Source organism: Serpula lacrymans, assembly GCF_000218685.1.
Source record: "Serpula lacrymans var. lacrymans S7.9 unplaced genomic scaffold SERLAscaffold_6, whole genome shotgun sequence".
NCBI lineage: Eukaryota > Fungi > Basidiomycota > Agaricomycetes > Boletales > Serpulaceae > Serpula > Serpula lacrymans.
In genome coordinates this window covers 1,350,176-1,376,052 of record NW_006763295.1, presented here as the reverse complement: position 1 = coordinate 1,376,052, position 25,877 = coordinate 1,350,176, and the positions used below count along the sequence as shown (strand labels likewise).

At 44.9% G+C, this 25,877-nt stretch overlaps 12 protein-coding genes across 12 annotated transcripts; 9 read left to right on the top strand and 3 right to left on the bottom strand.

Annotated features, from left to right (window-relative positions):
- Positions 1-354: 354 nt before the first annotated feature.
- Positions 355-927, top strand: SERLADRAFT_437282 (uncharacterized protein; the record flags this gene model as incomplete). Its single annotated transcript, XM_007317615.1, has 3 exons — positions 355-375; positions 425-679; positions 736-927. 3 exons carry the CDS (start codon positions 355-357, stop codon positions 925-927), a joined length of 468 nt encoding a protein of 155 aa, XP_007317677.1.
- Positions 928-1,475: 548 nt separating this feature from the next.
- On the top strand, positions 1,476-1,842 carry SERLADRAFT_465886 (uncharacterized protein; the record flags this gene model as incomplete). The annotated part of the gene is made up of 1 exon (XM_007317614.1): positions 1,476-1,842. A coding segment is annotated over one exon (357 nt), but the record flags the coding sequence as incomplete, so codon positions are not given.
- Positions 1,843-1,962: 120 nt separating this feature from the next.
- SERLADRAFT_448516 (uncharacterized protein) lies at positions 1,963-2,962 on the top strand (the record flags this gene model as incomplete). The annotated part of the gene is made up of 3 exons (XM_007317613.1): positions 1,963-2,199; positions 2,257-2,386; positions 2,491-2,962. 3 exons carry the CDS (start codon positions 2,003-2,005, stop codon positions 2,869-2,871), a joined length of 708 nt encoding a protein of 235 aa, XP_007317675.1.
- A 166-nt stretch (positions 2,963-3,128) lies between these two features.
- Positions 3,129-8,617, top strand: SERLADRAFT_355758 (uncharacterized protein; the record flags this gene model as incomplete). Its single annotated transcript, XM_007317612.1, has 32 exons — positions 3,129-3,379; positions 3,446-3,612; positions 3,686-3,783; positions 3,844-3,964; positions 4,029-4,075; positions 4,130-4,244; positions 4,295-4,336; positions 4,388-4,423; positions 4,501-4,680; positions 4,735-4,801; positions 4,858-4,966; positions 5,017-5,077; positions 5,138-5,146; positions 5,205-5,243; positions 5,294-5,366; positions 5,424-5,530; positions 5,584-5,658; positions 5,715-5,857; positions 5,913-6,090; positions 6,141-6,356; positions 6,411-6,461; positions 6,526-6,532; positions 6,602-6,634; positions 6,690-6,753; positions 6,810-6,862; positions 6,922-6,980; positions 7,034-7,104; positions 7,160-7,348; positions 7,402-7,487; positions 7,544-7,655; positions 7,719-7,842; positions 7,909-8,617. 32 exons carry the CDS (start codon positions 3,271-3,273, stop codon positions 8,365-8,367), a joined length of 3,300 nt encoding a protein of 1,099 aa, XP_007317674.1.
- Positions 8,573-9,948, bottom strand: SERLADRAFT_465880 (uncharacterized protein; the record flags this gene model as incomplete). Its single annotated transcript, XM_007317611.1, has 5 exons — positions 8,573-9,086; positions 9,225-9,464; positions 9,522-9,612; positions 9,664-9,715; positions 9,767-9,948. The coding sequence occupies 5 exons, from the start codon at positions 9,840-9,842 to the stop codon at positions 8,772-8,774; spliced, it is 774 nt and encodes a 257-aa protein (XP_007317673.1).
- A 93-nt stretch (positions 9,949-10,041) lies between these two features.
- On the top strand, positions 10,042-10,837 carry SERLADRAFT_465875 (uncharacterized protein; the record flags this gene model as incomplete). The annotated part of the gene is made up of 4 exons (XM_007317610.1): positions 10,042-10,121; positions 10,181-10,276; positions 10,338-10,485; positions 10,538-10,837. 4 exons carry the CDS (start codon positions 10,107-10,109, stop codon positions 10,774-10,776), a joined length of 498 nt encoding a protein of 165 aa, XP_007317672.1.
- Positions 10,838-10,930: 93 nt separating this feature from the next.
- On the bottom strand, positions 10,931-12,540 carry SERLADRAFT_448511 (uncharacterized protein; the record flags this gene model as incomplete). Its single annotated transcript, XM_007317609.1, has 7 exons — positions 10,931-10,990; positions 11,046-11,276; positions 11,336-11,422; positions 11,477-11,618; positions 11,670-11,788; positions 11,845-12,262; positions 12,318-12,540. 7 exons carry the CDS (start codon positions 12,449-12,451, stop codon positions 10,931-10,933), a joined length of 1,191 nt encoding a protein of 396 aa, XP_007317671.1.
- A 415-nt stretch (positions 12,541-12,955) lies between these two features.
- SERLADRAFT_415081 (uncharacterized protein) lies at positions 12,956-15,194 on the top strand (the record flags this gene model as incomplete). Its single annotated transcript, XM_007317608.1, has 8 exons — positions 12,956-13,810; positions 13,870-14,077; positions 14,132-14,272; positions 14,337-14,361; positions 14,419-14,529; positions 14,583-14,721; positions 14,780-14,880; positions 14,939-15,194. 8 exons carry the CDS (start codon positions 12,956-12,958, stop codon positions 15,117-15,119), a joined length of 1,761 nt encoding a protein of 586 aa, XP_007317670.1.
- Positions 15,195-16,888: 1,694 nt separating this feature from the next.
- SERLADRAFT_387671 (uncharacterized protein) lies at positions 16,889-17,434 on the top strand (the record flags this gene model as incomplete). The annotated part of the gene is made up of 1 exon (XM_007317607.1): positions 16,889-17,434. One exon carries the CDS (start codon positions 16,889-16,891, stop codon positions 17,432-17,434), a length of 546 nt encoding a protein of 181 aa, XP_007317669.1.
- Positions 17,435-18,341: 907 nt separating this feature from the next.
- Positions 18,342-19,389, bottom strand: SERLADRAFT_335289 (uncharacterized protein; the record flags this gene model as incomplete). Its single annotated transcript, XM_007317606.1, has 4 exons — positions 18,342-18,617; positions 18,677-18,826; positions 18,883-19,140; positions 19,246-19,389. Coding segments are annotated over 4 exons (828 nt in total), but the record flags the coding sequence as incomplete, so codon positions are not given.
- A 768-nt stretch (positions 19,390-20,157) lies between these two features.
- On the top strand, positions 20,158-23,610 carry SERLADRAFT_437273 (uncharacterized protein; the record flags this gene model as incomplete). Its single annotated transcript, XM_007317605.1, has 13 exons — positions 20,158-20,373; positions 20,433-20,490; positions 20,549-20,568; positions 20,626-20,943; positions 20,991-21,221; positions 21,279-21,464; positions 21,515-21,934; positions 21,992-22,146; positions 22,208-22,304; positions 22,355-22,519; positions 22,576-22,758; positions 22,814-23,125; positions 23,194-23,610. The coding sequence occupies 13 exons, from the start codon at positions 20,158-20,160 to the stop codon at positions 23,608-23,610; spliced, it is 2,778 nt and encodes a 925-aa protein (XP_007317667.1).
- A 1,653-nt stretch (positions 23,611-25,263) lies between these two features.
- On the top strand, positions 25,264-25,786 carry SERLADRAFT_387665 (uncharacterized protein; the record flags this gene model as incomplete). Its single annotated transcript, XM_007317604.1, has 2 exons — positions 25,264-25,373; positions 25,434-25,786. The coding sequence occupies one exon, from the start codon at positions 25,597-25,599 to the stop codon at positions 25,753-25,755; it is 159 nt and encodes a 52-aa protein (XP_007317666.1).
- Positions 25,787-25,877: the final 91 nt, after the last annotated feature.

Sequence of the window (25,877 nt, the reverse complement as noted above, 5' to 3'; positions counted from 1 at the left end):
GTCCTCAGGCTCCATGTGGCGATTTACCGGCAAGGTGGTGGATTCTTTTTCCCTTTGAGGCTCTCTCAGGTGATTCAAGTTCGGGTCGTGACCGCATCATCACATCTTTTCGAGAGAAACGGAGTATACTCTCGTTGATGGGTTCAGGCTCTCGGACCTGACAAAATTCGAGCCTCACAATGAGTCACGTTGAAAATCTCACTTCCCCCAAATCCAAGCTATAAACATATCATAGCGCTTTTTCAGGTGGTAGAAATTATTGGGCAGAACAAATAGCCGACACGGTGAGTGGTACAGTTGATTTCCAGGTGGTCCGAACACCCAGAAAAGGACTGAAAACGATGGGACAGCGCCATGAAGGCCCCGACCGCGAAGGTATCGGTATATCATTCCCTTAACGGACAAGACCTATCACTCGCTGCAGCACTGCCTTGGTGCGGTGACACTATCCGGGTCTGAATGGGTGTATCGATCTGCATACGCGCCTATCGATGCTTTGGCATTCGAGTACATGCAAGTCACGGTATTGCCTGCAAAGGAAAAGAAGAAGGAAGGTGGTCCCATCAGCTGGCGAGGATGGCGAAAAAGCTTACAGGGGCGCTTCAAGATAACGGGAAGACAGATGTTTGGCTCTCGTGATAGTTTTTCAAGCGTCACAGAAACGACGACGACAATGGAGGTCAGTTTTTACCTTTTATCGTAGCATAGCCTCGGATTCAAACATCATGCAGATAGGCACGTCGCACTTCAAGTGCTTTCATGAACGTTGAGCGGGACGTGGTGCAACGCCTCATCCGATTTGCTGCAGTCAAACATACAACCAGATCCTATCAAGAAGTCATCGGTAAATCGCCTCGTGCTGGTTGCCAATGCAAAACAAGAATTTTCATTGACTTTCTGGGAAATGAAGTCGGTTGGAGTAACTAAACTGCCGCTTCTCAAGGTACCCGAAGCAAGCAGTGTTACAGATATGACCACAACGATAGTATTGGCTTGCCGTTTTTAGGAATCAGAGAGATACCGGTACACGATACTAACGCTGCGTCACTGTCCGAGGACGGCGTTTGGCAGTAAGGTTATCTGTCACATTGATGGCGAACCGAATATGCATCGAGGTCTTCATAAAATGAGGACTGGGCTAGGTGCAACGACTATGGGTTTGGCAATGAAGCATCTTTGTTTTCATCGCTATTCGACAAGGTATAATTGATTCTATAGGAAATAGTTAATCACATCGCTAAATCATACACAGATATGGATGTCCGAATATTGGTTCACGCCATTGAACTCTGCTATGAAAACACAACAGACGCCCACCGGTATGAAACCAAATGCTGTAGAAGTGAGATACATTCACTCACGTGTGGGCAATCTGGGTAATTCGGTGCGAGAAGGTACAGCCAAAATTTCCATTGCAGTATAAAATGAGGGATCCATGGCTGAACATCATATCTCTAACCCACCTCGACAACTCATCGACAAGATGCCTGCCACACACACCAACACCATCTCTCTTCACTCGTCCTGCACACAGGACTCTACTAGTTATATCCCTCGCCTTCGGCTCCTTCTCCACGAGATCGGGTACCGCTATGAAGCCCAGCGACCTCCAAACCCTGGTTTCCGTGAATCTTTTCACGAGTGGTTCCAAACCACGCTGGGTCCTGCTCTATCTTGGGACAGCAAAAGATTACACGGTCTTGAGCACGCCTCCTCTGGCATCGCTGAGAGAGCCTATCCTTATGCCAACACGGAGATGAATCTCTTAATGGGCAAGCTGACAGCGATAGCTATTGTTCTCGATGATTCCATCGAGGACGAGGAGATGTACGGCCATATGGCTAGGTTCACGCAGAGAGTGTACATTGGAAAGGCTCAGCCGCCAGGCGTACTTGCAATGTACCATGAGCTTGTAAAAGAGCTATCCACCGTGTACGAGGGGGATACGGTGTTGATGGGGTTGGCAGTCGTACCTTGGATCACCTATGTTGACGGCTGTCTGATGGAAAAGAGGTTACTGACTGTAGATCCTAGGGTGGGGGCCAGTACCTTGGACATGGGATATCAACGTTTGTTGGCGCAGCAACACCACTCCCAGATGTCACTTCCGTCCTCCAAAGGTGCTAGAATTAACCCTAAACGCGAAGAAAATAAGCAAGGGACGCTACCAGTTCCATTGAAAGGGGATGCCGTGAGCTTGTGCGTTATCTGTTTTGCTACTATCAGTGTATCGTAACCTGACCATTTATATTACAGTCCACGCTACCTCCGCCAGAAGACAGGAGTAAGCGAGCCATACGCTGCAGCGATATTTAAGGCCAACAGGGGCCAGCAGCTACCGTTAACGAGATTTATTCACGTTTTACCTGACCTCACGTATCATATCGTGAGTCTTTCAAACTGGGTCAAATTGGACAATATGACTAACCTATTATTTTCAACCCTTCTTTGTTGATGTGTACTGCCTAATCTGAATTCGTATGCATTCAGGAAGTGATGAACGACCTTCTCTCGTTTCACAAGGAAGAAATGGAGGGTGAATCATTCAACATGATTCACCTCCGGACTCAGGCCCTACGATCTGCTTCGAGAAAGGGTAGCCAGGGTGGGTGGACGCTGATGGACACGTTCAATCTGCTTTGTGATGAAGTGAGAGAAGCGACGTTTAGGATCGATGCAATGTTGCGGTTGGGTGAAGTTGAAAAAAGGCTTGCAAGCGGAGAGCGTCAACGTCACGGCGAAGAGGGTGTTTGTATGACGGTGGACGAGGCGATAGCGAAGCAGTGGAGGGGATTCAGAGACGGGTATATTTCGTGGCACCTTGAGTCGAGGAGATACAAGTTGGATTTCTTGAAGGCCGAATACTGTTGAATGCATGTGACTACTCTGTGGCAAAAATATGAGGGATAAAATTTCAACCATGTATATCACGCTAATTACCATTGAATAAATATAATTTGCATATCTTATGTATGTCAAGAGATTCGTTTTTTTGAACCTCTCTGAACTTGACATGGCTATAAATGAACTTTGTCGGCTCGGCTCGGAGTGTCTATAAACATAGAGCTAAAAATGGCTCACGGGGCTCTACCTGATCCAAAAGGCGCCTTCGTCATCGCTCAAGCTCTGACGTCGACAGTGGCTGACTAGCGCTGACTATCAGAATGTACAAAAATATAGCAAGTATCCATAATGGTGGGGCCAGCGAGAAAGCTGTCTCGTCCGACCTTATAACTCAAGTTTTAACTGCATTCTAGTTCAAAGCCAGACATGCATATGGGCCTCAGACATCGCAAGCAGCCTCAGAACGGAGACGTGGAGAAGGGCGATCCGGACTCTGAACCTGCCTCTTCAGAGGGAAATACGAAGGAGGAGGATCGTGAGTAGTTTTCAGTGTTTTGGTGTATCACTCGTCGGCTGACTGTTTTGTCGGAAATGGTTGCAGGCTACCAGGGTGACGAGTACGAGGCTTTGCTTAGATACGCCCAGGATGAGGCAGCTAAACTCGACCGTGGAGAGGACGACGAAGAAGCAGAAGAAGAGGGAAAGACCAAGCGCATTTGGTATGCTCCTTGGAAGAAAGTTACACAGGGAGGGAAAAAGGAGAAAAAGGTTTGCTTTCTGAATGGCGATGCTGTATTGGCTTAAGGTTATTAACGGTATCATAATCCTCTACTCGCTATAGGTGCCTCCAGAATGGCTCCGGACTGACCTGACCAAAGGTATTTCAGCATCTGAAGTAGAAAAGCGTCGTCAAGGCTTTGGATACAATGAGCTACAAAGGTAAGCCATATGTCACAAAATGGTCGTTATTGTTCGTAATTAAATTCTTGCATTATCTAGCGCTCACGAGAATCAGCTCTTGAAATTCATTTCTTACTTCAGAGGACCTATTCTGTACGTTATGGAGATCGCGGTCATCTTATCTGCTGGGTTACGGGATTGGATAGATTTCGGTGTCATTGTGAGTCTACTGTTCCGAGAGGAGTAGCACTTGGATGATTAACTGTAGATATCTTTTGACATAGATCGGTATCCTGTTCCTTAACGCCGGTGTTGGTTGGTACCAGGAAAAGTAAATAGCGTTCATTTCGTCAGATGCCTACAAAGCCTAAATTTGGGATCTTAGGCAAGCAGGCGATATTGTCGCTCAGTTGAAAGCTGGAATCGCCATGAAAGCATTGATTGTCCGGGACGGGCGAGAGCAAGAAATTGAAGCACGCGAACTTGTTCTAGGAGATATTGTAAGGATGGTTCCATTCATCTCTTTATATTGCTTCAATTCTTTCAATAGATCATATTGGAGGAGGGAGGTACTATCCCCGCCGATGCTAAGGTATAGTGTATTGTTATTTATCATTGATCATGGTTACCTCATATCTCGTAGATTTTGGCCAACTACGATGATAAAGATGGCTCAAAAGTGAGAACATAAATATTGTCATTTGACCATACTGACCCAAATCTGCGTAGTCGAAAGAACTTCTTGAGAAGAACGAGAAGAACGCTCAATCTAAGCAACAAAATGGGGATAAAGAAGAAGATAACGATGATGACAAAGATAACAAAGGCCCTTCTGTCTGTTCAGTAGACCAAAGTGCTATTACAGGCGAATCACTAGCTGTGGATAAGTTCATTGGTGACATTGCTTATTACACCTGTGGTGTTAAAAGAGGCAAGGTGGGTCGTGCTTACCTAGAATGTGAACATTTGACTTCAATCTCGGCACCATAGGTGTTCGCCGTTGTGACATCTACAGCAAAAAACTCTTTTGTCGGACGTACAGCTGCACTCGTCACTGGTACGTATGCCAACATATCCGCATCAACCCACTCATCTTAATTTACTTCTCTCAAGGTTCACATGAGAAGGGTCACTTCCAAATTGTTCTCGGTGGCATTGGGACAATCTTACTTATAATGGTCATCGCTTTCATATTTATCGTATGGATAGGAGGTTTCTTCAGGTAGAGAAATCGATCATCTCTCTTTGTGATGTCATTGACAGGTGAAAAAGGGGTCTCAAAATTGCAACGCCTTCTGAGAATAACTTACTCGTGTATGCCCTTATCTTTCTGGTAAGTCTCATCTTTTTGTCTATATTTGTTTATGAATTCTTATCCCGCATCGTATCACAGATCATCGGAGTACGTTACTGATTATAGTATCACCAGAATCTTGTTTATTGAATGGTCATACTCATAGGTACCAGTCGGTTTACCATGTGTCACAACCACTACAATGGTATTATAGTTATGCTTTTTTATCAGGTATTGCAGCTGAATCTTCTCCAGGCAGTAGGAGCCGCATACTTAGCCAGGAGAAAAGCTATTGTCCAAAAGCTTACAGCAATAGAATCGCTTGCTGGTTCGCTCTCCGTTCATAATGTTAACAAGCCCTTCTCACACTTTTAGCTAATTTTAGGTGTCGATATGTTATGTTCTGACAAGACAGGGACTCTTACTGCCAACAAATTGTCTTTAAATGAGCCTTACATCGCCCCCGGCGTAGACCCTGCATGGTTCATGACTGTCCGCGTTCTTAACTGTATTTCAAATAGCCAAAGCTAAATGAGGTATTTTAGGTCGCAGTTCTTGCATCGTCGCACAACATTAAATCCCTAGATCCGATTGACAAGGTCACTATTGTCGGTCTCAAGGTAATATCCCAACGCACTTGACCGAGAGTCATCATCGCTCACTAGTTTTCCTGTAGGACTACCCGAAAGCGCAGGAGAACCTTCGTGGAGGCTGGGTCACCCACAAGTTTACTCCTTTCGACCCTGTATCGAAAAGGATTACTTCCGAAGTGGAAAAGGACGGAAAGAAGTATACGTGTGCGAAAGGTGCACCCAATGCGTATGGTGTTCATGCATTCGAAATGATTTCCTCACTGATGAAATTGGTGTAAAAGAATCTTGAAATTGGAGGAATTTAACCCTGATACCGTCAACCAGTATCGCTTAACGTCAGCTGAGTTCGCTCAGCGGGGTTTTAGAAGTTTAGGTGTCGCTTGCAAGGAAGAAGGGCAAAAATGGCAGGTTCTCGGTGTGATGTGTATGTTCGACCCTCCTCGCGCAGACACCGCTTCTGTACGTGTGGTGAAATCTTCGTTGTCGCTTTCAAATGACAAAAGTTGTAGACCATCCGCGAAGCTGTTGCTCTTGGTATTCATATCAAGATGCTTACAGGTGACGCTGTTGCCATTGCGAAGGAAACTTGCAAGACACTATCTCTGGGAACCAACGTTTTTGACAGCGAAAAGCTTATGGGAGGTGGAATGACAGGAACAGAGGTCCATGATTTTGTTGAGGCGGCGGATGGGTTTGCGGAAGTCTTTCCAGAACACAAGTTCCAGGTGTGTATTACTACAATGACTTATAATTCTCAAGTTTTTATCTTTTCATAATAGGTTGTGGCCATGCTTCAAGAACGAGGCCATTTGACTGCTATGACTGGCGACGTATGCTTTATTATTTTATTATTTTACCCTATTACTGATCGACTACTGGTTTAATTATTTTCAGGGCGTTAGTGAGTGTGCCTTTTGATTAACTGGTCCATTACCTAGATGTAACTATCGTTCTTTTTTTATTTACATAGATGACGCTCCCTCTTTGAAAAAGGCCGACTGTGGTATGGAAATGTGACGATGATTTCTTTTTGTTACTAAGTCTTATTTTATCTTCAGGTATTGCAGTTCAAGGTGCATCGGATGCGGCTCGCACGGCAGCTGACGTTGTCTTCCTCGACGAGTTCGTCGCTATTTCCTCATATCTGATGATGGGTCTAACCGTGGAGCGTTGTATAGAGGGCTTAGTACTATCGTTACGAGTATCAAAGTGGCTCGACAAATCTTCCACCGTAAGCAGTTTTTGTATGTCCTTTCCATTCATTGTATGATATGATAAAGGCTGTCGCAGGAATGAAAGCTTATATTGTTTACCGCATTGCGCTTTGCATTCATCTTGAAGTCTATCTTGTTAGTAATATTACCCACTTTCATGTCCTACAATTAATCCATCATTGATGCAGATGTTATCAATGCTGATCTTGAATGAAACCATTCGAGTCGACCTCATAGTATTCCTTGCCATATTTGCAGAGTGAGTTAATCTCCTCAAGTCGGCTTGAGTTAGTTTCTAATCCTCAACGTCACAGTGTTGCTACTATTGCAATCGCTTACGATAATGCGCCCTACGCTCTAAAGCCGGTTGATTGGCAACTCCCCAAAGTTTGGATCATCTCTACTATCATGGGTTTGTTGCTCGCTGCGGGCACATGGATTATTCGTGGAACCTTGTTCCTCGAAAATGGAGACAAAGGTGGTATCGTTCAAAACTTTGGGAGGTTTGGCATATTAGATTATTCTTAGGCCTGTATGCTCAATGTATCCGTTTTAGCGTCCAGGAAGTCCTCTTTCTAGAGGTTGCATTGACAGAATCCTGGATTATATTCATCACGCGCTTGAGCCAAGGACCAGATACTGGTTCGTATACTTTACGTTTCTACACAGCAGTTATATGCTGAAGCCTTCATGTATAGGTAAATTTGAATGGCCGTCATTTCAACTTCTAGCTGCTGTACTTGGCGTCGATATTTTGGCCACAATTTTTGCTCTATTTGGGTGGATTTCAGGGGCAGCCCCACACGGAGGGTTAGTCGTAACTTTTTGCAGCTCACTAGCCCCGTTTTGACTGAAACCCATTCTGGCCGCTAGATGGACTGACATTGTCACAGTCGTTCGGATATGGTTATATTCATTCGGTGTGATCGTCGTGATTGCCATTGTCTATATGATCCTTAATGGCTTCTCATGGCTTGACCGTATTGGACGCCCATCTGTGAGTATTGTATTTGCCTGATTTCCGGACCATTGGCAAGCAATCTAATCGCGTTTGGTTTAACAGCGAAGTCGCAAGAACGAGAAACTGGAGAACTTCATGTTGGAGCTGCAGCGAATGACACTTGTGCATGAACGTGATGACGATTCTTATCACTTCGCCGCTGTTTCGACCAAGAAAGGTCCTAGTGGTGACGATGGCAAAGCCAAGAATGGCAAGAAAGAAGCGCCTAAGGAAGCAGCGAAGGAGGATAAGCCTTCTCACCAACAGGGCGATGGCAATAATACGGATGCCAACGTCACAGGAGGTGAAAAAACTGATACTCAAGTTGGCGGGCCCGATGACAATGCTACAACGACAGAGAAGGTGGCTGACGCCGAGAAAGCACGACCAGCTGGTGATAATGCGGACAATCAGCAAGGAGATGCTAAAGTTGCTGGGGAGAACACCGAGGAGCCTGCGGGTGACTCTTCTGCCAATCCGACTAGGGGTAGTAAGGACCTCACAAATTCCAAGCAATCTTAATCTTCTGTGCATTCCCTCGCGTTTAACGTAAATTCTGTATATCTAGATATCCGATCTTTTAAATTTGAGCTGTACGTGCATATATGATTTCCTCACATCTGACAATTTGTAGAATAATTTTGAACATGCTGTAGACAGTACTGCCGGATTGTTTGTGACATTAATTTCCCCCTTACTTACCAGTAGGATAAATTGGATTCTACATAATGGTATATAACAATTTGATAACAATCATCATTGTTACCCTGATGACCATTCTTCCAAGGCATCCCGCTTTTAAATAACACGTCACGAATATCATAGATATAAGGTTGTCCAGTTTGTCCTTCATTCTAGAATTTAATATTACTGACAGATGATGAAATCAGAAACATAGGACCAAAAAAAATCACGGTGAAAGCTAGTTATTGATTTCCACGTTGTCTTGGAGCCTTCTCCAAGGACTGCTGCAAAGCTGCAAATGCCATATTCTGCTCGATGGTAGGACCTTGGGAGGCTTGTGGAGACAAGGTTGCGGTGTCGATGAGAATAGTGGAAGTTTGCCGGTGAGACGTTTGGGTTTCGACAACCATCGGTGATGCTGGACGTGAAGCTCCACTATCAACGTCGCTATCCGACGAGATGCTACTGGAGGAGTGCGCATCGACAATTACAAAATTGCCTGTACTGTGCGTCCGTACGAGATTGATATAGTATTCCTGCAGAACCTCGCATGTGCACTGGAAAAACAGAGCGAAGCAAAAATAAGGAGGAGAGAACCATTAAGACCACGTTATAGTTTCCATTTGTGCGACTAGGATGCGGCGGGGGGCCGAAAAATGGGGGATGTTGAAATGAAAGAAGAAGAAAATGCTAACCGTTAATCGCCATTCTATGGCGTGAAGAAATTCTCGCTCGAGAACGTTGAGTTCGGCTAATGATATGCCGCCAACACGAGCGTAGTGGCTGTTGGTGCAGAATACGTCACAAAAGCCTTTGCTGGATACGGCGATGGATGCGATGATAAATCGATGGCAGGTGAGAGAGGAAAGTGTGAAGAGAGGCATACGGGCGCATATTTGATCGACATAGTGGAGTGTAAGTAGTAGGCATATTTTCTGCAGCAGTGCTTTGTTGAGGTAACCTGACACTCAAACAAATAAAATATGATATACCTCCACTTTAGCGAACCTGACAATACGCCTGAGGTAGTCCAATACGCTGATGGATGGAGCTGCTCTCGAGTGGAACCGTGTGAGACTCTCTCTGGGGATATAGGTATGAAAATGTCAGATAATTCTTGGTGAATTTACATACGGAAGTAAAGGTATTCGGTCATTATGAGCGATCAGTCGTTCAAGCATATCAGCTGGAAAACATCACATTAGAAACCGCGACACCGGAGATGTGAGAAACACACCTATCAGCAAAGCAATGTTATCTATGTCCGCGTCTTCAAATGCAGCGGGTAATTCGACCCTTCCCGAGGAGTCCATACACCCATTGCACTCGATGCCTTTTTGGCCTTGCGCAACACTTTGTCACTAAGTAACCTGAGCTGCTACACCGAAGAAGAAGATGAAGATCGATCAAGCTGATGGCAAACAGAACCAAATACAAATCCTGACGTCTGGGAACGATTGTGTCTGTACAGTACTAGGGCTGAGTTCAAACCCTATTTTTCCCCGCCACCGTGCAACCTTGGTGATTTCTAGTCATTCGATTCCTTCGGCAACACTCACTCCCACCTTTCCGTCAAGATGGCCCCAAAATTGGTGAGCAGGGAGGTTTGAAGGTTGTAACAGGGATAAATGCTGAACCTCGCTTATAATAGGACCCTAATGAAATCAAAATCATCTACCTGCGAGCAACAGGTGGTGAAGTCGGTGCTTCCTCTGCACTTGCACCAAAAATCGGTCCCCTCGGTTTGGTAAGCATGAGCACACAAGTTATTAAACATGTATTGAATTTCTAACTCATTATCACAACAGTCCCCCAAGAAGGTCGGAGAAGATATCGCCAAAGCCACCTCCGCATGGAAAGGTCTACGAGTAACGGTCCAACTTACGATTCAGAACCGTCAGGCAGCTGTCGCTGTCGTACCTTCTGCCTCCTCTCTCGTCATCCGTGCGCTCAAAGGTTGGTAACTTGCACCAATATAATTAGCGGCGCTGACATGCAATCCACATAGAGCCCCCACGTGACCGTAAGAAGGAGAAAAACATTAAACACTCTGGCAACATCACTTTGGATGAAGTTTTTGAGATTGCCCGGACGATGAAGTCGAAGTCTTTGGCAAAGAACTTGGCTGGTGGGGCGAAGGAGATTCTTGGCACAGCTCAAAGTGTCGGATGTACAGTTGATGGGCAGCCTCCTCATGATGTCATTGATGGTATTAACTCTGGAGAGATCGAAGTGCCAGATGAGTAAAGGATGGTTGCATGTATTTTCTATCTCGCATTATCATCATTTATTTTCCGGCATCGTGGTTCTCTTGAGTGGATGGTGCTAGACAAGCAATGTATCACGGTTTTTTTTTGGTTTACATTGCTCTCCGGTATAAGACTAAGTTCTTAAAGTTATTTTACAGCAGAACCAATGTTGCAAGTAATTCAGATTTCGCTCTGACCGATGAAAGGACCCGCTAGAGTTTCGGCATTTGTTTTCATTGCTTCATCACTGGGACCTCCCTTGATCACGTCATTCCGGGCTTTGCATGCTTCTATCCCCTCGACTACGCGAACCTCGCCTTGTTTCCTAGCACCTTTAACTAAAGCTGCAGAACGAGGAATACGAATGCTTTCGTATTCCGAGAATATTTTGGTCAACAACTCAGTATCTGGTTGGCTCGCGTCTGGGTTATATTTGACGATAAACCGCATAAGATGATAAACGTCTTCAAATGCCTGGTTGGCTCCTTGACCGAGATGCTGTAACACGAGCGTGAATTCTGGAATTCACTAACTAAGTGTTCTAAGCGAGTACTCACAGGGCTGGTTGGGTGCGCTGCATCTCCCAACAGTACGATTCTTCCCTTATGCCATGTTTTCAGCTCTGGTCGATCATATAAACCGTACTAAAAGACGAGGTGAGTGACATGCTTTTTTTTAGAGTACTTGAACAATATCACCTTTGCGATTTTCTCGCCCGTTTTCACGAGCTCCCCTGCACCGAAAGCCCACTGTGATAAGGGGCCTTTTTTTACTTCATCCTGCTTTTGTGAGTCCATTGACCGCCAGTCCTCTTTTGCTTCAGGTTCTCGGACGGTCACTCTGTCACATCACGATCAGCTAAACAATCAAAGAATAGATACAATAACCTACGCCCAAGAGTACTGGTTTTCTGAAACGGGGTAAGTTACCATATGTTTCCCATTGCCGAAGTTATTGACTAGTGCGTATTTATTCTGTAATGCAGGTGGAGTTGGAGACACACCGCCCATCTGGAAGCCAATGGTGAGTTACTCTTCATTATCCCAGATGATCATCAGTCTCATACCTGTATTAGACCTGTAAAATCAACCTCTTCGTGTCCGAACAAGGCAAGGCGTGTATTGCTATGCAGACCGTCACATCCGACGACGAAGCTTCCAGTGGTGGTTTCTCCATTCTCGAACGTCACTGACACATCGTTATCGTTTTGTTCAAATTTGACCGCTTGATGGCCCCATTTGATCTCGATGCCGTGTTTCTGGGCAGTTTCAATGATCAGTTTGTGGAATGCAGTTCGTCTGACGCCGATCATAGGGAAGCCGAATTCTTTTTCTATGACGGTTGAAGGTAGATCGTTATCGACGAGTACTTCTTCGTTATCTTCAAGAGACGAGAAGCTGATGAACCTCTTTATGGGACACCCTGGTATGTTCTCGACTATTTCTGGGATCAAGGAGAGAACACGGAGACCATTGGGCTGCATCCTGAAAGAAATAAAGTTGGACATGGTTGTCACGATAACTTTGAACAAGAACGTGCATTAGACTGATACCAGCTTGAGTTGGAGCCATAGATCGTTCATATATGACTGGGGTGTAACCCTTCATCTTTAGAAAGATGGCAAGGACGGGGCCTGCTATGCCCCCTCCAACGATAATTACCTTGGTGGACATGGTGAAAAAGAGCAGAATGAGCTCATAACTGGACTCTGGTGCTGCCTTTTAAAGCACATCGGATGCGGCAGAATTACTTGATTTGACTCATTTGAGCTACAGCGGCACCGACCAGCCTCGACTAGCACGGTGACTATAGAGCTGCAGTGTAGAGTTACATCTGGTCAGATGTTGTAGCGTTGGACTGGCCCCGCTACGATTCCATATAAGGCAAGTAAGATCATCCAGTGCTTGTGTGGTGACCCGTGTATGAATTTCTTATCAGCGTTCGTTTGGCGTTATACGCGGCTTATTCCGAGGCTCGAGAGTATCGTGTCTTTAACGCGCGCCTTTGCGCGGCCATTAAAGGGGTGTTCTTGCTTCGTCCATGAGGTAAATTGTGTCAACAAGTGTGTGAACCAACCGCTTTCAACGTGTTTTTCTCTCTTTACAGGGTACAAAAACCCCACTGGTTTCTGTCGCAGCATCCTACATACCTGTCCTACACTCCCTCCTATATTCCTCATGAACAAACTAGGGGAAACGCATAACCATGCAACTGGTGCACAGACGACCAACTTCCAAATAAAGATCGTTGATGCTCATCCAGCCAGCACTCAGGGTGCGGTGATATACAGTCAAACTTCCACTATGGGATGGCGCTTCGGTTATTATTACTCCAAGAAGTCCAAAAGTGCTGGTTTTTACTTCGATCCTGCGAAGACCAACAACGCAGTAAAAGCGGTGACAGTCAAGGTTTCGTTCGCCTCACCGAACCTGGTCGCTTCGAGTGCATCACCGGCGATTAACATTAACTTGCCATCATCCTCGAGCCAGATCCTACTGGCCCCCCGATCTCGAGAACAGGTTGTAGCATATTCCATAGTTTTCTTTGAAGTCATTCCGCAGTTCAAGGACTCGACCCCCGATATCAAAGAACTGTCGACCAATCAGTTGGCGTCAACGCCAGAGCTTGAAGCATATGCTCCTACCACTGTAGAGCCTGTCACAGCTGACACTGTCAGTGATCCGTTAGATATCCCTGTCCCTGCCCCTACAGTGGAGAACTTTGCAACACCTATCACCAGCGCCCTCCCATCATCGCAGTCTGAACCTGATTTGGAGAAAATAGAGAAAAGGGAAGCAGAGTCGGTCGAAGAATTCAAAGAGTTGGATCGTTTACCGTCGGAGAAAAGGGAAGCAGAGTCAGTCGAAGAGCTTAAAGAGTGGGACTGTTCGCCATCAAAGGCAGAAAGATCATCATCATCAAGCGGGTCCGAGTCCTCGATAGGATCAACCGAAAATTGGGTGAAGCAGCTGCCAGTGGAGGAACCAGCTGACCCGTTGGAGCAGGTGGCGGTGGAAACTCGCGAAGAGGTAGTGAGTGCGCTCTATAAAATGTCTGAACGTGTAATGTCTAATCGTGTTGGACTATATAGAAACCAGGAGAATTTTCAGACGAGTATCACCAAAAATCAAACATGTCGCCTTCTGAAGCACTAGCGGAATCATTGCGAAGTGGAGTCTTCATTGACACAAAGTTTTATGTATATTCCCAACGCGGTCGCAAAGGGGGAGCTAAAATGCCAGTATCAATTTTTGCAAACAGTAGCATCTTGCGGGCAAGTTCAGTGCTTTTGAGATATGGTACGTATTTTATCTCCGCTCTTACGATCCTAGTTTTACAACTTTTCGAGCTAGAGCTTGAACACACTCGAGCCTTCCACTCCTGCATTGCCGAATTAGACGATGATTCCGTCATGAGAAGTAAGGATGACGCAGAGTACAGCTATGAGAACGATAGTGACTTGGATGACACCGAGAACCACGCAGATTTATCAGGTAAGTACATGTATATCAAAGCATGGCTAGTACAAATCAAACTATAAAAACTTGTCGTTTTCAGATCTTGATGATAAATCCTCTTCCAGGTGCGCACGTATTAAGTCCTATCTTTAGCTTTCCGACGTATTAATTCGTTCACATAGCGTCAAGACATTTGGGAGTGATGAATTGACCCTAATCCCTCCTGCGCGTCCTGTTCCAACCTTTCGGATATCAGGCAGGACGCTGCTCGTAAAAGATTACGCCTTTAAGACGTGAGGTCTTTACTAATACGTCGATAACTTTTAATTAATGTCTTACCTTACAGATGGCAAGCACTTATATTCTATCTCTATACGGGGGCCATAGCCTTTTCCAATCTCAAGTCCGAGGAAACGACAAATATGGCAGATACATGCACCCCATTCCCTTGCTCACCCAAGTCTATGTATCGTCTCGCTGACAAGGCAAGCCGGAATTGGGAGTGTTGTTCTGGTGGTATCATGCTCATGACAACTTACCTAGTTCGGCCTCGAGGACCTTAAAGAACTTGCGTTTCGATCGATATGCACAAAGGTAACAAAGTGCAACATCGTTGATGAAGTATTCTCCAAGTTTACATCTCAGTCCGTAATTCAATGTTGGCATGGTCTCTCGAGTACTAGTGGCTGACTTGTCTGCCAGGTATCCTGCTGTTCAAGCCAAGGAACTGGAATTGCTAGTCCAACACATGAATTCGCCAGAGGTTATCTCAGCATTACCTCGCAAATTTCACAGTATCGCGAGAGGTGATCTTCCGCACTGTGCGGATGTATTAACGAATGTCTTCCTCGAACTGGCCGATGGGGGGGCTCCCCAAGTCTGATCGGCTTTTATACTCTTTGTATCTTGAATGTAGCCATAGTTCGCTCACATTGTGTACTATCAACTGTAATATTTTAACTAGCATTGCATTTACTCCGCGGCGCTAAACGCCGCGCCAGTTACTTATCTTCTTATGTCCGGGAACTCCGTCTTGCCAATGCCATCGACAGACCAATTTTATCATTGATATTCGTGGAATAGCAGGACTACTCGTAGTAAACTGAGCCAACGCTACTTGGGAACCATTCAGACTTGGTCGTTGGATAGAGCCAGGGCTTTGTTTATTCCATGCGTGGTGGCAAGGTGGGGATGGGACACTCATCAACGTTTTTAGACTATGAGTTGGGGCCACCCGACCTGCATCATGATTATGAATATCAATGACTAGGTAAGTAACTGGACGAGCATGGATTGTATGCATTGCTTTCATCCTGTCTATATTGTATAACCGTGCTTCTGTATGCATTACGATGGAACAGCGACATGATATTGCATGTTGATGGTGGACCTAAAGGTGCGTTGTCGGAAAAATCCACTTTCCATGGTTAGGCCGAGTGTGGTCTGATAAGATTGGCAGAAAACGGAGCATCAGATTAGATACAAAAGATTGCGAACAGGTCAGACCAGGTTTTATTCAGAATAATTGTTGCGATAGCCCTGAGATGTCCGAGTACACATGGCATTATGATGTGGCCGATTTGTCTGAAGACCCTGATCGTGATGATCGCTCCAGCCAAGGTGATAGGCCTTACCAGAATGGTCTTGCCGTTCGAGCTGAGGATTCCGATGGCGCTATATTGGTACCAGTAACAGTAGTCATATCTGAACAGACAGAACATGCCTGATTGTCCTGGTCCAAAGCCTTATTGTAGGTATGGCCTATATTATCTTTTCGAACCTTATAAGATAAATGCACGAAAAAAGTAGAGCTAGTTGATTGCACATGTGATATTCGAGCAATGAAGTATACAGAGTAAACTACCAAACTACACTGGCATTTCTATTAGGAAAATATAGCCTCGACCTTCAACAGATTATTCAGTGTGATGTATACTACTAGTAGAGCAGCTCACTCACTTGGTAGACATGTTCAGTAGAAATCACACCGGATTGATTGATCATTTATTGCCAAAGCTTGTCAACATAAGCAAGGAAGGACATCAGTGAGTACGAATAGAAATATTAGTGTTGGAAAAACATACCTCAGATTTGGTGGCTACAAAAGGTTGTTGAATATATCAGCCTTGGTCATACCCGCAGTCCAATGATCTGCATCAGTCAGAACGAAGAATATATCTGGACTATGCTGAGGAAGTACTGTTGGAAGAATGCATTGCTGACCGCTGGTTCGGCACTGGCGAAGTTGTTCACGACTTTGAGGCATACTGTTTGGAACAACAATTATTAAGACATATATATATTCAACAGCTGTCATGAGCGTATTCAAACCCGTGTCTAAGAAAATACCAGGAATTGATGTGAATCCTTTGATTAGTCGGCTTCCAGTTGTTAATTCTGCTTTGAAAGGATAAGTATAAGTATCGTGAGACATGCCAAAACGCACCTGCATTAGTAGTGATGTCATTTGCAACTCGGGATTGGTGGTGTTGGACAGGTTGGGTTTACTTAGGAAGTTTGCATGCAGTGATTTATATACTTTCTGTGGGTTGGTGGAGCCTCAGATGTCATGATTAGTAATTATAATGAAAATAGTGGATGAATCCACTCACCTTAGATTGAACTGAAAAACAGTCAGTTGTCGCCACCACTATGCCATTGAACGGCAAAAAACGACGACGTGATTCTACACCCATTGTTGAAGAGACTTCGTCGTCCGAGAATAGCTCAAAACCTTCTTCATACAACAACGCTGCACCCACGGTCCTCGCACATGCAGCCAAGGGTCCCAGTGACCTTGAGAAGCATTGGTTAGCACTTCATGGAGACACAGAAGCAGTGAAGCGAAAAGAAATAGCTGCAAAGCCTGTAGCTGCAGGGACTCACCTGTCCCAAGCACCACCACTTCGCACCCCTTCACCAGTCATGCCAACCACGCCAACCAAATGTACTCCAGTGCTGAGATATGGATCAACAAGTACCCATACATCTGATGGAGTGCTCTCGTACCTCAGTGGTGGAGGATTCGGCCAGGGATGTCCTGTGGACAGAAAGGGACGTTATAAGTATAATAAGCGATATAAATACAACGAACCTTTCACATTTGCAAGCCCCACTAAAATCGCTGGAGACAACTCTGAATCAGATGGGAACTTGGAGGGGGTTCAAAGGGAAGAAAACAAAGAGGTAAGGCATTGAAATATAGTGCAACTATTTAAGACTCACTTTTCTCTTGCTGAAAGAGTCTGGGCCGCAGAACGACTAGTCCTAGTAGTGTGATTGTCAGTGGCTTAACAGGAAAGGACAATAGCGGAGAACCACTGGCAACTGCGGCACCGAGCAAGTCCAAGCACCCTCTGGATGGGGATAATAGTATTGCTGAGCACTGGTGGCAGCTTGAGGTGCGTTGACCAGTGATAATGGTGGAAAGAGAGATCAGTTTACCTACTAGGTCTTTGAATGTCAGGATATCATTGATAATCGTCCAACAACACCTGCGTCCAGTCACAAATCCCGCCAGCTTCTCATTCTCCAATCTGAGCTTTCACCGCCAAACCAGAAGAGAAGAAAGATTATGATGGCATCGGAATCAGAGAATCAGGCCCCCCAGCGCCTAGAAGAGACACTGCAACATGTTGGGAGGAGTCTCGACGAAGTAAAAGGTGTTTTGAAACATGATATTGTGGGAGCTATTCGTGAAGAGACGCAGGTCTTGAAGGATATTCTTTGCGAGCAAGTGTCAAAGCAACACCAGTAGTAAGCGTTTGACAATGTAATATCATAACCAGCCTGTACCATTGTATTTTTTGACTCAATCTTTATGTTGTTTTTGCTCTACGTTGATGTCCCGAGTCTGGATAAGTAATAATGGGCCATTGGCAGGCCAATTGCCATCTTATCATGATCTATTTACAAGTACTATCTATTAGCGATCATGCATTGATCATGCTTGATCATGATAGGCTCATGTGGTCAATTAGATATCTGATCGGTCAAGTCTGAGTCCGAGTCCATGTGCTTGCTCAACCTCTTCAAGATTGTTGCTTTTTTCTCCATCACTATCCCCTTTGTCCTCGTGAGCACTCTCTCCAGCCCCACCATGCTCCTCGGCAAGCTCATCCTCGTCCTCATCGAGCGCTGCCATCACACTCTGCATCAGTTGATCTCTACCTGTGTTAGTCAACTGGCCAGCAAGCCCGTGTTCAGTGTTGGGGAAAAGAGCCATATCCCACTGCCGAAAAATATGCAGTACACTCCGTTTTTGCTTTTTCAGGCCGCTTAAGAGGAATTGCAGGTAGTTATCGAAGTCTTCATGCCAATGAATACCTGACTCGGCCCCTCTCTCCTTGAAATAGTCATCTGGAGATAAAGTCCAGCGAGCCTGGAGAAACGGCCATGTGTGAGTCAATTATATTTGTGTTTAGCTCAAGGATTATTTACCAGAACAGCAGAGGCCGCAATCATGCCTGGTGTAGTATGGTCTAACCCCCATTTCAGGTCCATTGTTTCGTTGTTTCTGGTAGCACGAGATGGCTCCCCTTCGTTCATCAAGATCACAGATGCGGGCCCTCGTATTATGCAGCTAATTGTCTGCCGGGTAAAATTTGTTGGTCAGCATTCACCACTGAATACAAGTTCTGACGCACTTTCTGAAGAATAGGGTTCAAAAATACACTTTTCACGTCAAACTTGCCTGCATAGTTGCTGTGAAGGATCTCAGCATTCCATGGATGGTATATCAAACTACCATCTGGACCCTCCGCTCGCCCTATCCTCTCCCCAAATTTTTCCCGCCTTACATGTGATACTCGTAAGTCTCCTTCAGTACATTGAAATATAGCTGCGCCTCGAGCTCGAAGACGACTAGCCATATTTGACCTTTGTTCTTGCATTCCATCACGGAACTGTCAGGCCATTAATTACAGTAGTAGGTGTCGATCACATAAAACACTTACTGCACGAACTAACCAACGTTTTTGAAGATCATCATGGTATTTGACAGGGAGTACATCCATGATATCCCGAAGCTGACCTTGTAATTTAGATCCTATGGTGTCAAATCGGTCGAGTGGATCATATTCATTATCCAAGCTTGTTTGGAAAGTCCTAGTTGGCTCGTGCAGCCAAAGAGCATGTGTCACTTCAAACTTTTGCCCGAGTCCTTTGACCATTTGCTCATGTTCCACCACATTATCTCGTAGGTCCACTCTCTCTTGCCTCTTTTTAGCCTCTTCCCCTTGTTGTCCCCCCACTGAATCTTCGTTTTCTCCATTCATAGCATCATTGTATTTACAACGCATGGCCCTTGCGTCCTCTTTTGCAGTGTTGGCTTCAATCTGAGCCTTCCGTGCAACCTATAGGTATGTTGTTAATATACCTTTGGGTGGGACACTGACTAAACTATACCTTGTACAATGAACCAGGTGACATTTGACGGCTAATGTGGCTTATATCTGTGTCCTCCGATTCCATAGTACCAGAGTCAGATCTCTGCTCGGAACTCAGTTCATTGTCGTCCTCTTGTGAGTCCATTCTCTCTCTTTCAGGCTCTTCTGATCCGCTATCATTTGGACTTTGTGCCCTGTTAGGCAATCTCCTTTGCACAAAGGTCTTGTGCCTTGCGTGGGACGCTCTACTTTCCGCAGTTTGGGCGACTCGTCGCGTCTTTGAAGCACCCAAAGCTTGTCTTGCATCTTTGGTGTGTTTCTGTTGTTTTGCCATTGTGTTCCGTGTGGGTTCAAGTTGGAGGTGAGCTGACTAGCGCTCCACACTTGACCCTGACTGATGTTAGGTCCTGTTACGTTAATCTCAGTCCACCACATCCCAACCACCGTTAAAGTGTGAATTGGTGAGCTCCTCCGTTGTCAAATATTGCAGCTCAAGCATCCACATTCCTTATCCACAGCAACCAACGCAAAATCATGTCTCATCTTCCAAGAACAAGCAGGATTGAACAGGGACCGTGGTGCCAATACTGCCAGCAACATCGTAATGCGCGCCGGTTTGACAAGCATATTGAGTCCTGCAAAATAAAACATCAGGAACACTTAGAGCTTGCATCAAGAGCCAAGGACTCTTTGGATCAAGAGTGCACAGTAAATTTGCCCGATCCACCAAGAAAAAGGCGTAAAGAATTAGTACGTGTACAATTTCTCTCAATATTTCATATTTTACTCCTTTGAACTTCTTTATTCAGGTTAACGATATCACCCAAGCTGACAATGATGAGCTCGGATTGGGTCTTTCTATCAATGGTGCGTATATTACTGAAAACTAGTTTATATCTAATAATCACATATGAAATGCTATTAGGGTGTGAGGAGCCAAGTATTGTGACGAACGAGCCCAGCATACCACAACTGTCCAATTTGACTTCAACCTTTATACAGATCATCTACCATCCTCACAGTGGGTTGACCAAACCAAAGAAAATCCCACTTGACAATGTAGCCCCCCCTTTGACACATCAAGATGACCATGAAACTGGAGTTGGACGAACGGCGGATATCAAACCATGGGCTCCTTTTCATACACGCGCTGACTTTGAGTATGCAGAATCGGCAGTTACAGGGCTTCTTAGTAGAAGTATTGTTGACGCTCAGCTTCATGGGATACACAATGGATGGGCAGAAAACACTAATATATCATTTCAGAGTTATACACAAATGGAGAACACGCTGCGCATTGCACGCGCACATTATGTCCAGGTGAGCCAAGTAATGTCTCAAATATCTTTGTCTAACATAATCATCAGTTTCAAGAAGGTGCCGTATCTGCTGATTATCTAGGGAAAACGTACACATTCAAGTTCAAATATTGTGATCCCTGGAAAATTTATTCCAATTGGATAATGGACAAAACGCTGGCACCGCTAATTTGTTGGTATCCAACTCAGAAGTTCCTGTGTCAGCAGAATGGCAGGATAATTTTAAAAGAGCGAATATATGATGAGTTTAGCACGGGTAATAAATGGTGGAATATACAGGTAACAAAACCATATACTTTATTCTCTATTCTACATGACCTTTGATCCGATTTACAGAATTCACTTCCAGATAACGAGGATATCCCACATTGTTTCCTCCCTGTCTCCCTCTGGCTAGACAAGGGAAACATCACAAAGCGTGTTAAGAAGCATCCCATCATCATTCGCCCAGTTTTTCTTCCGCGTCAAGTCAGGAACGCATCAGGCAACGGAGGGGGTGTTCTTGTAGGCTATATGCCAATTGTAAGTATTTTCCCCCTCATTATATGCTATCTACTCTATTATTTTTACAGCCTCGAGATCCGGCCGACCCATCAGACCGAAATGCCCCCGAAACAATCCAGTGGCAATGTTTCAAGCGGGAGGTCTACCACAAAGTTGCCGAGGTAATATTTGGCTCACTCAGGAGCCCTGCGCTCTTCGGGGAAGCGATGACTTGCGGTGACAAAATAAATAGGATTGTGCACCCTGGGATACCAATCAAGTCCGTTGATGGGGAGGAAAGCTGCGCGCTGACAGCTACCAGAGCAGCTTTAGCCAATTTCCCATGTCCGAAGTGCTTAGTCCATCACGACTATTTGCACTGTCTCCTCAAAAACTTCGAAAATCGGACAACAAACACAATGCAGCAAGTTTACAAAAATTCTATTGAGGCACCAAACAAAACTGAAGCAGAGCGAATTTTACAAAGTTATGGATTACATGCAACGGAGGTTTGTACTTTTTCTCCTTTTTCTCTTTGCTTTATATACTAATAACTGTCACGATAGAACTTCTTTTGGACATTGGAACATTCAGATCCCTACCTCGCTATCTCATACGACAAACTTCACTCGGACGACCTAGGCAAATGGGGAAAACACATATGGCCCCTCCTGCTCAATGTGTTGGCTGAAGATGGGAATAAAGGCTGTATGGCTAGGAAGTAAGTTTCTTGCATCTTGAACTCGAAACTCATTATAATCAAGCTCACGGATAATATGCAGTATGCGGCATGTTTGTAGATGGGCCGGGCTCAAACATTTTTTGAATGTCACTACAGTCGAATATGCGGATGGCCAAGTGTTTGTAGATATATTAAAGGTATGTATTACATGATAAACATCTTTGTGAACTATGCTAACAGCCTTTAGTGTATTCTCCCATGTATCACTCAACTCCTCCCCAAAAACTCATCGCTCGTACATGGTATCCGGGCTTATGGGAGATACCGAACCATGATAGGCCTCAATTGTCTAACTCAAGGGCGGCTACATCGGCTGAAACAATATATCAAGGACTATGAAAAATGCTGCGAGGTGAATCAGAAGTCTATATATATAAGCTTTTATCTAATGGCTAATATACTTTACAGCACATTTCAAATGACTATGGAAAAAACTTCGACTTCATCAAGCAGCATGGTGTCAGTCATGTCGTCGAAGATATCATGCTGAAGGGTGCAACAGACAACTACGACACGCGGGTTAGTGAGGGTTTCCATCAAGAAGTGCAGGAAGCATACGAGCAGACAAACCGAAAGGATACTGATGGTCAAGTAAGTTTTCTCTTCCTAGGTAATGGATACCACAATCTCAGCATCGTCTTTGTAGATGGCTCGTATTGATGAAAATCAAGAAGCGGTTGCTCACATACGAATGACCATCGACAACTACGACAAAACCCGCCATGAACACACCAAGGCCAGCAACCTGGAGGACGAACACTTACTTCCCCCACATGACTTGAATTCCAACGAGGGCCAGCCTAGGCCCAATGGAAACCATTGGTCACTAGGCTCACCCATGAATCTTACAACGTCGCGAGTGATGGAGCATTATGATGGTCTCCGAGGGTTCCACAAATATTTGCAAAGGTTCCTGGCTGCCAACTGTGATGTAGCAAATGCTGAAGATCCCATTACTGTAAGCTCATTAATATATGCTCCCATATTTCTAGTCATAAGCTTCTAACGCTGTTCCTCACTTTACAGATTAGAAATTATCAGTGCATATACATTAAATATCAATCCATGGAAGATTGGAACGAAGGATGCGATATTCTCCGATGTAACCCCAGCTTCAATCAAGAACCACGTTTTGACTTCGTTCTTGTCAACACGGACACCCCAGAGCCAACCCCTGCTCGACTCAAAAAGCTGATCAGAATATTTACTCAACATTCTTCATTTGACATTGCAGTGGTCAAGGTGCTCAAGCTTTCGGCTGGAAACCCAAGGACTAGGTGGACGGGCGCTCGGCTGTATGATGAAGCCAGAGATTTTGAGCTAGTAAAAGCAGAGTACTTGGTTCGGGGAGTTCATATGATCAATGCGTTTGATCTCAAGGAGGGGAGCTTTTATTTAAACGATTTAATTGACGGCGACATGTTTTTACGTTTTGGGAATTGATATTAATACTTTTACATTTTATCTATCAACTAATGACTCTGAGTCCGCTAAGTGTCTGAAGGAATCTGGTATGGCCCGCTCGTATTTTCCAATGTCGTGACAATGCCTGGTGAGAGGTAATCTGCGGTCCCGATTTTGACACTTTCGCTGATTGGCCTGATCGTTTCATCTCTCATACCTGATTAGCGCTCGATCAGCGTCTGATCATGAACGCAACAGATTGACAGACATAACAGGATTATCTCAGATACTCACAGTGTCTGATCTGCTAAAATGGATTTTTCCGACAGTGGCTCGATGCCTTCCCACGCATCACCTACTCAAAATTATCCAGACATTATGAGGAGTTCCAGGCGCCTTATCCCGTGCTCCACCAGAATGTCGGGGTCCAGACTACAGATGCAAGCCCTGTCTGAAGTGAGCCAAAAAGGAAAGAGATTCGAGAGAATGTGAGAATAAGAAGGAGACATGCTAAAGTTATAAGTGAGATAGCTGCGGTCTTGGTGCGTTATCTCTCCGAACATCTTTCTTACGCGGTATAAGCTCCAGCACACTGAAGAATTTCTTTGGCCGGTTTTGTCAACTTGTTACACGGCGTTTCTCTTCATCTTCCACATGAACCAACCCGCAGGAATACACGATCCCGTAACTGGGGGAGTGACGACTACTTTTCTGGTGAAATCGGAAGGTAGCCACCTGGCGGTTACAAAAGGGTTATCATATGGCAACCCATGTACCTTGGGATGGCGTTGCGGATATTCCTCTACAACAAAAAAAGCTAGCTTTTATGTTGATCTTTCCGTGATCAGCAAATCAGTGAAGTCGATGACGGTGGTGCTTTCGTTCATATCGAAATCAGGTGCTGTCCAGCCTTCAGTGGTATCGAAGTTTAACCTATCCAAGGAAAAGAAAAAGACAGTTGTATTATTGACCTCTCGATCTGCTGCGAAGGTTTTAAAATATCCCACAGTTTCTTTTAAGGTCACTCCTCAGATTGAAGAGTTGTCCGATCAGTTAACTCCAACGCCAGAAACACGGATTTCGACTACTGAGATACCTACTACGACTATCACTGATAGCGACCCATTGAATTGTCAGGAGAGTGCTCCACAGCCGGTAGATGAAAATGGAAAGGAAGTGATCGACGAGTCTAAGGGGCGTATTCTCGTGGATGACACCCCTGAGAAAGAGGAGGGGCCATCTTCAGACCAATCCACATCTTTCCCAATACAGCGAAACTGTTTATCGGAGGAAATGATGCAAGATTTCGAACAGACGGTGAGCCATATTCTTGGAGAAGTTGTTACATGGAATAACGAACAATATGTAGAAACCAGAAGCATGTTCTCCGGAGCATGTCCATAAAGGAAACATAGCACTGTCCACATCACTGGCAGAATCCTTACGTACCGGAATTTTTATCGACACCAAGCTTTACGCATATTCTCAGCGCGGCCGTAAAGGGAGAGCTAAGCTACCTTTACCCATTTTTGCGAGTAGTGACGTCCTGCGTAAAAGCTCGTCGCTTTTGAGAAACAGTACGTTATGTATTCCTCTATCAATCACACCTATAGCCTAATCATCCATGCCAGAATTAGAAAATATTCGCACTTCTCATACCTGCATTACCGAGGTAGCCGATAATTCCGTTCCAGCTGAAGCAGAGTATAGTTACGAGTGCGATAGTGATTTAGATGAAGACGAAGCAGACGAAGCAGAGAACAATAGAAAAGACGATACAGATTTGTCGAGTATATCAGATGGTATGGGTATGACACTTTACAATCAATATGATCAAGCTGACCTTTGTATTGCCGATCCAGATGAAATTTCTCATATAGAGAGCAAGAGTGGAACTGAGTGCAGTTATGATAGTGAGTCAAAATAGCCTATATATCAGGTATACCACGGTGCATCCCCAACACGATCTGACCCACGTTGATTTTCAGGCTGGGGTGATATAGTCTCATCGAGGTGAATATACTGATGTCTGGCTTCGCAGCTATTATCAATCTGTTAATCTACTTCTACAGCGCCGCCAAGACTTCCACCAGCAAAGACTCGATTCTACTCTCAAATGCAAGCAGCAGCTTTCAGATGTTGGGCCAAACGCTACTCGTAAAAGATTACGCTTTTAAGACGTGAAGTTTGCGCTGGGGTCTATCTTCTTGCTATTAACGTGATACTTTTCAGGTGGCAAGCACTCATCTATTACCTCTACACAGGGGACATAGCCTTCTCGAACCTCGGGTCTGAGAACTTGAAAC